The sequence below is a fragment of the Hylobates moloch genome, unplaced genomic scaffold (genome assembly GCF_009828535.3).
Source record: "Hylobates moloch isolate HMO894 unplaced genomic scaffold, HMol_V3 SCAFFOLD_1, whole genome shotgun sequence".
NCBI lineage: Eukaryota > Metazoa > Chordata > Mammalia > Primates > Hylobatidae > Hylobates > Hylobates moloch.
This window is the reverse complement of record NW_026652276.1, coordinates 63,921,176-63,931,868: the sequence shown is the minus strand read 5'-3', so window position 1 is coordinate 63,931,868 and position 10,693 is coordinate 63,921,176. Positions and strand designations below refer to the sequence as shown.

General features: G+C 40.4%; 1 protein-coding gene and 1 pseudogene across 7 annotated transcripts; both read left to right on the top strand.

The window, feature by feature from the left end:
- Positions 1–68: 68 nt before the first annotated feature.
- Positions 69–10,473, top strand: PJVK (pejvakin). Of its 7 annotated transcripts, none has more exons than XM_058440723.1 (7): positions 69–322; positions 2,308–2,497; positions 3,208–3,403; positions 4,873–5,014; positions 7,391–7,508; positions 9,533–9,631; positions 10,161–10,473. In XM_058440723.1, exons 1-7 carry the CDS (start codon positions 311–313, stop codon positions 10,451–10,453), a joined length of 1,050 nt encoding a protein of 349 aa, XP_058296706.1. In that variant the 5' UTR covers positions 69–310; the 3' UTR covers positions 10,454–10,473. The 7 variants fall into 7 exon arrangements, with proteins under 7 accessions (XP_058296706.1, XP_058296710.1, XP_032611167.1 ...); XM_058440732.1 differs by lacking the exon at positions 69–322 and adding an exon at positions 423–466 and having other exon boundaries at positions 2,430–2,497; XM_058440727.1 differs by lacking the exon at positions 2,308–2,497 and having other exon boundaries at positions 256–466.
- Positions 3,476–4,740, top strand: LOC116809391 (nuclear migration protein nudC-like; annotated as a pseudogene).
- Positions 10,474–10,693: the final 220 nt, after the last annotated feature.

The window sequence follows — 10,693 nt, the reverse complement described above, 5'->3', positions numbered from 1 at the left end:
AGAGAGGGATGAGAGGGATTGTCCGGCGTGGATCTAGGGTCGTTGAGGCCTAAAGTGAAGCCTTTGTGGGGAGGACGGATTGGGGGCTGGGTCACTTTAAGAAAAAGATTTTAAAATTCCGAAGGCAGAATTCCAGGGAGTCTCCCGGGCCTGGTCCTGAAGCTTGAGACCCCGGATATATACACTCCAGGGGGCTGCGGTGGGCTCTTCGGGTCCGCGAGCCCTGTGTTTCGGAACACGCGGGGACGTCCAAACACCCCCACCCCTTCCGCCAAGCAGGCTCCTTTGTCTTCTGGGCTTTCGTCGCGAGATGGAACGCTGGGTCAGTGCATCCCAGCAAAACACGTTAGGAGTAAACGAAGGTCTTTCCGGGGACCTGTGTAGTCGGTTGTAATGGCGTTTGCCTGGGATGCAGCACCTTTGGTGGACCATTAGATGTCGTGTCTTTTCTCCAGGGACTTGCTAGGCACTAGCAGAAATGCCCCCCTGTGCTTACTCGGTGTTATGGAAGATTGCTTGCACAATGCTATTCGTACGAAAGGATATTATTAAAAATGATTTATGGCCGGGCGCGGTGGCTTACGCCTGTAATCCCAGCACTTTAGGAGGCCGAGGCGGGCGGATCGCCTGAAGTAAGAGGAGTTCGAGACCAGCCTGGCCAACATGGTGAAACCCTGTCTCTACTAAAAATAGAAAAATTAGTCGGGCGTGGTGGCATGCGCCCGTAATCCCACCTACTCGGGGGGCTAAGGCAGGAGAATCGCTTGAACCCGGGAGGCAGATGTTGCAGTGAGCCGAGATCGCGCCACTGCACTCCATCCAGCCTGGGCGACAGAGTGACTCCGTTATCAAAAAAAAAAAAAAAGCGGTTTGTTGTTTTGTTAGCATGTGAGCCCTGGATGCTTGAAAACAAGTGAAAGATGTTCAGAATCTAATCAAATTATATCATTTGATGCTTTAATTAGAGCCTATTCTTTCTTCCTCTCCGTCTATATATGTATGTATATAGATTACTATCCATCACTGTTTTAATGGATATCTTATTGGAAGGGCTACATAGTCAATATTTCAAAATATATGAACTCCGCCTAACACCTATGGCAAAACATTTCAGCACTCAGGTAAAATTCATTTTTTGCCACAAAATTACTTAAAAACAGGCCAGAACTTTATATAGCTCTTCTTAAAGGTTGAGTAGCTGGGATAATAATGAAACAAAAAGAAGGCCGGGCGCGGTGGCTCACGCTTGTAATCCCAGCACTTTGGGAGGCCGAGGCGGGCGGATCACGAGGTCAGGAGATCGAGACCACCCTGGCTAAGACGGTGAAACCCCGTCTCTACTAAAAATACAAAAAATTAGCCGGGCGTGGTGGCGGGCGCCTGTAGTCCCAGCTACTCGGAGAGGCTGAGGCAGGAGAATGGCGTGAACCCGGGAGGCGGAGCATGCAGTGAGCCGAGATCGCGCCACTGCACTCCAGCCTGGGTGACAGAGCGAGACTCTGTCTCAAAAAAAAAAAAAAAAAAAAAAAAAAAGAAACAAAAAGATGGAGCAGGACTCCATTTCAAAGAGAGAGAGTCTGTGTGCCCAACTTCAGAGTAAGAAACCACTAGGTAATAGTTTATATAGTTACTTGGTTACTTATATGTAATGTGGCGTTATTTTTTAAATAAATATCTGCATATAATAGTTTATATCTGTGAATTCATATTTAATATTAAACACAGTTTTGTAAGCATATAAGATGGAAAATGAATGGAATGCTCAATGAACTGCATGCCATGAGGATTCAAAACAGCACTTTCGTGTTGCCAAAATTCCAGTGGTGGACTTGTAAAGGAATTCCCTTTGGACTAGGTCCACTGTAGATTCTATCCAGGACTATCGTTAGTGCCTAAATTGCATTGCTTCCCACAGCGCTATATGCTTCCCTTAAAATTGGCCCATTGCCAGTGGCAAATCACTATCTACTGTGATCCTATCATAGACATTGGTGATATTTTTACGTTATTAGTCTTCTGTGTATATTTCAGTGCTATAGCCTGCCATTCCAAATTAAACATGCTCTTAGCATATCATTTTACACCGTTGATCTATAATTCATTACCTGAGCACATGAGCGGAGGCAGTGAATTATACAGTGGTAAACTACTTGGTGAAACCATGCTTTGTATTTTTAAGATGTATAATTATATTTAAAAACAAGCAATGCTTAATTTTGTGCCTGATTTTCCTCTTTAAAAATGGATTTATCTGGGGGTTGCAGTTGATGACGTTTTGATTTTAATATGTTTGCTGCTGCTACCAAGAGCTTTGTCAAGCAAGTTGGAGATGGAGGGAGATTAGTTCCTGTTCCAAGCCTCAGTGAAGCTGACAGATATCAACCTCTAAGTCTGGTGGTAAAAAAGAAGCGATGCTTTCTGTTTCCTAGATATAAATTTACTTCAACACCTTTTACACTGAAAGATATTCTCCTAGGAGACAGAGAAATTTCAGCTGGTAAGTTTAAATGTTTGGGAGTGCCAACTCATTCATCTGTATTATTGGCAACCTCAACATAGGTCATATATGCTACTGACGTTAGTAATACACATTTTCAATGATTAAAGCAACTTTTATTATGATGGTAGTGTAATAACATTATTAAGATTAACAATGCCAAAAGTTTGTATAATATCAAATCTCTTATTGGTCAAATAATTTTCAAATCTATCAATTATTTTATAAATTGTTTTAACCAAATCAACTTAGAATATGACATATTTCTTCATCTACAAAATGGGATAATATTTGGGCTTACCTATGTTATATGGTCAAATGAGATGAAAATAATTTGTGTTTATTTTTTACAATTCAATTATTACAATTGGTAAACTGAAATGTATTTGAAGGGTAGGTTATATAATAAGCTGATATTTTAATGAGTTACTGCTTATAAACGCTTATTTTTCTTTTAATTGCCCAGTGGATCTTCATGCTTAAGAAGTTCTGTTGGTTGAATAGAAAATTTGAGTTCCTTTTAAGAATTCTGGCTATGTGTTTCTTTTTGTTGTAAGATTAATTGAATTACTACTTTAAACCTTGGTGAGTCATGTTGCCTTTCCCTAACATTTCGGTAATGGAGTCTTCAACTGTAAATTAACATGTTACTATATATAATCTACATAAGATAAAGACGTTTAAAAAATACTGAGTTTCTTCTCATAAAGGTATTTCATCTTATCAATTACTGAATTATGAAGATGAATCAGATGTTTCACTCTATGGAAGGCGAGGTAACCATATTGTAAATGACGTTGGGATTAATGTTGCTGGATCAGATTCCATTGCAGTGAAAGCTTCGTTTGGTATAGTAACCAAACATGAAGTGGAAGTATCAACATTACTCAAAGAAATTACTACACGGTAAGTATAATAATCCTAATATATTTCAGTGTTTTCATTAAATACTTCAGCTATATAAACTTCATTACAAAGATGCTTAAAACATTGAGGTTGTATTTTACTAGTGTAATTTGCTAGGTATGTTTGAAATACATTAGTAGTATATCCAAACTTTGGATTAGGATAGATATCAAAAATCACTTGTCTTAAGTCAGAGACCTCAGGCCCCAGATCAAGGAGCTAACTGATGAAGAGGCAGAGAGTCTGCAGCTAGAGGCTGACCAGAAAAAGGATGCAGAGAATCATGAGGCCCAGCTCAAGAATGTCAGCCTTGACTCCCCAGGGAAGTAGGAGACTGAGGAAGATGAGGAGGAGGAAGATGAGAAGGACAAAGGAAAACTGAAGCCCAACTTAGGCAACAGGGCAGACCTGCCCAATTACCGCTGGACCAAGACCCTGTCGGAGCTGGACCTGGCAGTCCCTTTCCATGTGAACTTCCGGCTGAAACGGAAGGACGTGGTGGTGGACATCCAGCGGCGGCACCTCAAGGTGGGGCTCAAGGGGCAGCCAGCGATCATCGATGGGGAGCTCTACAACGAAGTGAAGGTGAAGAAGAGCTCATGGCTCATTGAGGATGGCAAGGTGGTGACTGTGCATCTGGAGAAGATCAATAATATGGAGTGGTAGAGCCGCTTGGTGTCCAGTGACCCTGAGATCAATACCAAGAAGATTAACCCTGAGAATTCCAAGCTGTCAGACCTGGACAGTGAGACTTGCAGCATGGTGGAAAAGATGATCTATGACCAGTGACAGAAGTGCATGGGGCTGCCAACCTCAGACGAACAGAAGAAACAGGAGATTCTGAAGAAGTTCATGGATCAGCATCCGGAGATGGATTTTTCCAAGGCTAAATTCAACTAGCCCCTGTTTTTTCCTCCCTGAACTCTTGGGGCTGAGCTGCAACCACCCAACTTTCTTTCCCACTCTTCTCTGGGACTTGTGGGCCTCAGGGCTTGGGGCAGGTATGGGACTGGCCCAGGCACACAGGTCCCAGGGCATCAGGAGAAAGGCCAGGACTTGGGGTCTTGTCCTCCCCAGTTGGCCTGCTGTTACACATTAAAAGGATTTGCTTAAAAAAAAAAAATCGCTTGGCTTAAACAAAACTTTTAATTGTTCCACAAAATTAATTTTGCTCTACACACATTTGCTAAATTATTAGATTTAAATAATACAGCAATCTCTCTGCAACAAATAGAGTCCCCTTCAACAGACTTTCAACAGATGAGTGAAACATTCTGCATAAGCATGTTTTAAGGAAATAGAGAGGAGAGACAAATTATTACATTTCTTATGGGTGTATTTTCTGACTATTAGGATTGCCTTGATTTACTATTAGGTGAACTATGAATAACACATGATAGCAAAAAATGTACTTGATTATGTGTAATTAGATGTTATAGAGTCTTGTGAATGTATCTTCTTTATTTTAGAAAAATTAACTTTGACCACAGCTTGATACGTCAGTCAAGGAGCAGCAGAAAGGCAGTATTGTGTGTGGTCATGGAGAGCATCCGAACCACACGACAGTGCTCACTGTCTGTGCATGCTGGAATTCGAGGGGAAGCAATGCGGGTAAACCACACTCGTTGGGCTTCTCTTACTAACTAAAGTGTTGCCATGGGAATTTTTTTAAGTATTGAATTTCTACTCAGATTTGTGTATTTTGTGAAATGTTCTGATGAAAGAGCTGCAGTTGTATAGGATTTTGCACAGCAATGTCTGCTCTAGAATATGAGAAAAAAACGAAATCTTGGGATTCTAAAGATGTGTAATATAATGCAAAAACAATAATCCTTGTGAAATTATGTGCATACTGGAGTCCCTCAAATTACTATTTAAGTGTTGTTTTAAGAATAAAAGTTGAGTGAGTTGAATTGATTTTATTTTTAAGTGATACAGTTTTTGGCTGGGCACAGTGGCTCACGCCTGTAATCCTAGCATTTTGGGAGGCCGAGGCGGGCGGATCACTTGCAGTCAGGAGTTGGAGATGAAGTTGGGCAACACAGAGAAACCCCGTCTCTACCAAAAATACAAAAATTAGCCAGGTGTGGTGGTGCACCCCTGTAATCCCAAGCCACTCAGGAAGCTGAGGCACAAGAATCGCTTGAACCCAGGAGATGGAGGTTGCAGTGAGCCGAGATTATGCCACTGCACTCTAACCTGGGTGGCAGAGTGAGACTCCATCTCAAAAAAACAAAATGAAACAAAAACCCCAACCAAAAAAAAAATGTGTAACATAATGCAAAATCAGTAATCCTTGTGAAATTACATGCATACTGGAGTCCCTCATATTACTATTTAAGTGCTGTTTTAACAATAAAAATTGAGTGCTTAAGTTGAATTGATTTTTTTAAGTGATAAGAGTTTTTACACTTTGAATTTTTTAAAGCTGAATTTATATATATATATATTTTTGAGATGGAGTCTCACTCTGTCCCCCAGGCTGGAGTGCAGTGGTGCCATCTCAGCTCACTGCAAACTCCGCCTCCCAGGTTCACACCATTCTCCTGCCTCAGCCTCCCGAGTAGCTGGGACTACAAGCGCCTGCCACCACGCCCGGCAGTGTTATCCAGGATGGTCTCGATCTGCTGACCTCGTGATCCGCTGGCCTCGGCCTCCCAAAGTGCTGGGATTACAGGCGCGAGCCACCGCGCCCGGCCTGAATTTATATTTTTATATTCAAATAGTTTTTCAAAGTTAGTATTATCAATGGCCATACATGCTTTATTCAAAGTTAGTTAAATCCTTTAAAAAATATTAGCGGCAAGGCGCAGTGGATCATGCCTGTAATCCCAGTGCTTAGGAAGACTGAGATAGGAAGACAGCTTGGGACCTGGAGTTCACGACCAACCTGAGCAAAATAATGAGACCTTGTCTCTACAAAAAATAAAAGAATTAGCTGGGTGTGGTGGCACACGCCTATAGTCCCAGCTACTCGGAAGGCTGAGGCAGGGGGCTCCCTGCGGGGTTTGGGTCATTGTCTTTTAGAATCTGGGAGCCTTTGAAAAGCTGTGGTCCCTCCCACTGCTATTGTGCTGGAGAAGATGTAGCAGCCTCTTCTCCAAACCATCCCTTTGCCTTTGGACTTCTCTGGGGCCAGCAGCCACCCAACTAGGGGCCCGGGGCCACGGGCTCAGCTGACGACTATAGGCTTCCTGTCCAACCAGCAGTTTGCAGGTTCGAGCTCAGGACTTAGCGGGGACACCTTAGGATGCAGGAGTGGCCAGGAGTTCAAGGATACAGTAAGCTATGATTGTGCCACTGCCCTCCAGCCTGGGTGACAGAGAGAGACCCTGTCTCTGAAAAAAAAGTTAGAAAAGTATCTGTGTTTAATTTTCAGCTCAATTATGATATTGTTTATCTTTGTCATTTAGTGACACCTAATAATGACTTGATTGGATTAAAACCAATTGTTAGAAAGATAGGGTTCAAAGATAATCTTTTCAAGTCTTTGCAAATGAAAGTTATTTTCGTATATTCAGCTGCCTGTCAAATTCTGATTAACATTGGATCATTTTTGAGGCACAAACTGAAACATTTACTTGATTGTTGGTGATTGCTTTAGAAAGCTACTAAAAGCTCTGGAGAGCTTTGGAATGGTAGACAGGCTAGGCTGAAAACTTTAACTCTGGCACTGCTTTCTAAGATTTCCCGTTGAAAAAGAAAAGGCTTCTACTCCAGAGCATTATGGTTGTGGTAGCACTAATCATGGGCTGTAATACCAAAGTAAGTGAAAAGTGCAGACGTATTTCCTAATATAGACCAGGAGTTTCTGTTGGCCCAATTGGATCTCTGCTATAAAAAGTGGTTTAATTCAAGCAGAATAATTCTTTACTTGGGAATTTTTTGTTTTGTTTTTGGTAGGATTATAGGAAATGTTTCGTTTCTCCAGAAAGCTATCCTTACATGTTATGATCCTTAATTATGTTATTTATTTATTCAATATAGTTTCACTTTATGGATGAACAGAATCCCAAGGGAAGGGACAAAGCTATTGTTTTCCCAGCACATACAACCATAGCTTTCAGTGTTTTTGAACTCTTCATATACCTGGATGGTGCCTTTGGTGAGTTAAGGGTCTGCATGAAATACAAATCATTATATTTTTAAGGAGCATTCAATAGGGCATGTGCTCTCTCTCTTTTCTCTCATTTCTCGTGTCTAACAATTATAGAACATGCTCTCAGCACTGTCAATCCTTTTTTTTTTTTTTTTTTGAGACGGAGTCTCGCTCTGTCGCCCAGGCTGGAGTGCAGTGGCGCGACCTCGGCTTACTGCAAGCTCCGCCTCCCGGGTTCACACCATTCTCCTTCCTCAGCCTCCTGAGTAGCTGGGACTGCAGGCGCCTGCCACCACGCCCGGCTAATTTTTTTTTTGTATTTTTAGTAGAGACGGGGTTTCACTGTGTTAGCCAGGATGGTCTCAATCTCCTGACCTCATGATCCGCCTGCCTCGGCCTCCCAAAGTGCTGGGATTACTGGCGTGAGCCACCGCGCCCGGCCAGCACTGTCAATCTTATGCTTGGGCAAAATAGCCGAGAAAGGCCCTCTGTTCCCTGCTTCCCCATTCCGCTTTTCTGCTTCTTGGTGAAGGTTGTAAACTCTCCATTACCCCATTTAACATTATAAATAAGAGCTAAAATGCCATCTGTATTCCTTAGCTTACATGGGGAGATAATAAATGACCTTCTTATTGGTAGTTTTTGATGGTGGCAAACAGAAGAGTAGGTAGATAGTAGGATGCCTGAAGTGTTAGGATGCCCAAACCAGGACATCTAAAGACAGCTTTTCTTACTTCAGTTTTAGTTATCATAGACCCAGCTTCCCCTTGCACTCTTCCTAAAAAATAACTTTAAAAAGTAAAAATACTTCCTCCAAAATTGTCACCTTGTATAATACCTAAGTGCAGCTCACTTTAGGTCTCTACATTTCACAGGTCTTTAAGGTCTGTTGGCCAACTGGAACAAGTCCAGGTGTAGCCCAAGGGATCAGGAAAGGGAGCCCCTAGCCATGGTAATTTAACAAATGTTTTTAGACCTTTTTTTGTTCATTTCTGCAATTTTGTAGGAGGAGGGAATAGGGAGTCCAGAAACAAAACAAAACTACATGTTAAGTAAATTTTTAAAAAAAAAATATTTTTAATTTTTGTGGCTACATAGTAGATTATATATATATTTATGTATGGGATACATGAGGTATTTTGATACAGGCATGCAGTGCATAATAATCACATCATGGAAAATGGGGTATCCATCCCCTCAAGCATTTATCCTTTGTGTTACAAACAATCTGATTATACTCTTTTAGTTATTTAAAAATGTACAAATTCTCAGTCTAAGATGGAGAAAAAAACTGTACAATTACATTATTTTGACTATAGTCACCCTATTTTGCTTCTAAGTACTAGGTCTTATTAAGTAAATTCTAACTGGATAACTTTAGGTTTTTACAGTTTTATTGATGGTTGGGAGGAATGTAAATGGACTGATATATCCACAAGAATTTAAAAAATATATATAATTTGGACTTCCACTTCTAGGAATTTACCCTACAGATATATTTATACATATATGAAATGATATGAGTGCAAGTATATTCAGTCCTCAATAACAAGAGATTGGAAACAACATTAAGGAGACTAAATAATGGTGCATCCTTACAAGAGAATACTATGAAGCCAATAAGAATATAATACTTTTAATAGATATTTTTAAAGAGCTGAGTATAATATGTAACTATTTGGGCATAAATAATTTTATAGACATACATGTATATATACATCTTTCTTTATGCTTATAAAATATATGGAGTATTTCTGGAAGCAAACATAAGAAACTTAAACAATGGGTGCCCCTGAGCCCCTGAGGTAGAAGACTGTGGCTGGATGCAGGGTGGGCCAGAGACCTATTTGTCACTGTATCTCCTTTTTGTATGAATTTTGTACCATGTGAATGTTACCTTTTCCAAAAATATGTAAAAGTTAACTTTTAAAAAAATACAATGAATGGTTTGTACTAGAATTCATCACCCCATCAAACAATAAAATATGAATTATTCAAGTTATAACATTTTCTAACAATTTTTTTTGTAGACCTTTGTGTCACTTCAGTGTCAAAAGGAGGATTTGAAAGGGAAGAAACGGCAACATTTGCACTGCTGTACAGGTTGAGAAATATCCTATTTGAAAGAAGTATGTCCATTGAAGAGTACTGTGAATGTCTTTTTTTTTTTTCTTTCCTGGCTTAACACATGAAGTTTTCTATTCAGTAATCCCATCTGTTAAGGAAAAATTTAAACTTAAAAGCCTGGCTGGTACGGTGGCTCATGCCTATAATCCCAGCACTTTGGGAGGCCAGGGCAGGCAGATTGCTAGCGCTCAGAAGTTTGAAACCAGCTTGGGCAATGTGAGAAAACCCCATCTGTACAAAGAATACAAAAGAAAAAAAATTAGTTGGTTGTGGTGGTGTGCACCTGTAGTCCCAGCTACTTGAGAGACTGAGGTAGGAGGATCACTTGAGCCTGGGAGGCGGAGGTTGTAGTAAGTGGAGATTGTGCCACTGCCCTCCAGCTTGGGTGACAGAGCCAGACCCTGTCTCAAAAAAAAAAAAAAGCCAAATTATTTCATGACTAGTGGATTCACATATTTATTAATGCTATTTGCATTATGTATTTTTCATTTTCACTTCTAACACATTTCTGTTCTGTTTTTGTCCTTTTAGATAGAAGAGTGATGGATGTCATTTCTCGTTCACAGCTTTACTTGGATGATCTTTTTTCTGACTACTATGACAAACCTCTCAGCATGACTGATATTTCACTCAAAGAAGGGACCCATATCCGAGTTAACTTACTTAATCACAACATTCCCAAAGGGCCTTGCATACTCTGTGGAATGGGGAACTTCAAAAGGGAGACAGTTTATGGGTGCTTTCAGTGTTCTGTTGATGGTCAGAAGTATGTGAGACTTCATGCAGTTCCTTGTTTTGATATTTGGCACAAGAGGATGAAATAAAATGAAAAATGAATATACTGTATTGGTGTTTTAGGTGCAGTTGTGCCACAAACCTTCCCTAAATTATCTAGGTTTGCTTTGATGAGTTAAATTAAAATGAGAAAAAAAGAAATTAACCTGTCTGGGTATCATATTCCCTATCTATAAAGTAGCGATGATGACAGTAGTGTCTATTTCTTAAGTTGTCATGAAAATTAATAACATTGTTTAGATCAAAAAAGATTTACATATAAAATTCAG

What these genes read in the sequence shown, in the direction of transcription:
- PJVK (XM_032755276.2), top strand. Translation starts at nt 996, where the DNA reads ATGTATGTATATAGATTACTATCCATCACTGTTTTAATGGATATCTTA. An exon ending in AGACAGAGAAATTTCAGCTG is followed by an intron (nt 2,498 to 3,207) that starts GTAAGTTTAAAT and finishes CTTCTCATAAAG; the next exon opens with GTATTTCATCTTATCAATTA. An exon ending in TTCGAGGGGAAGCAATGCGG is followed by an intron (nt 5,015 to 7,390) that starts GTAAACCACACT and finishes TATTCAATATAG; the next exon opens with TTTCACTTTATGGATGAACA.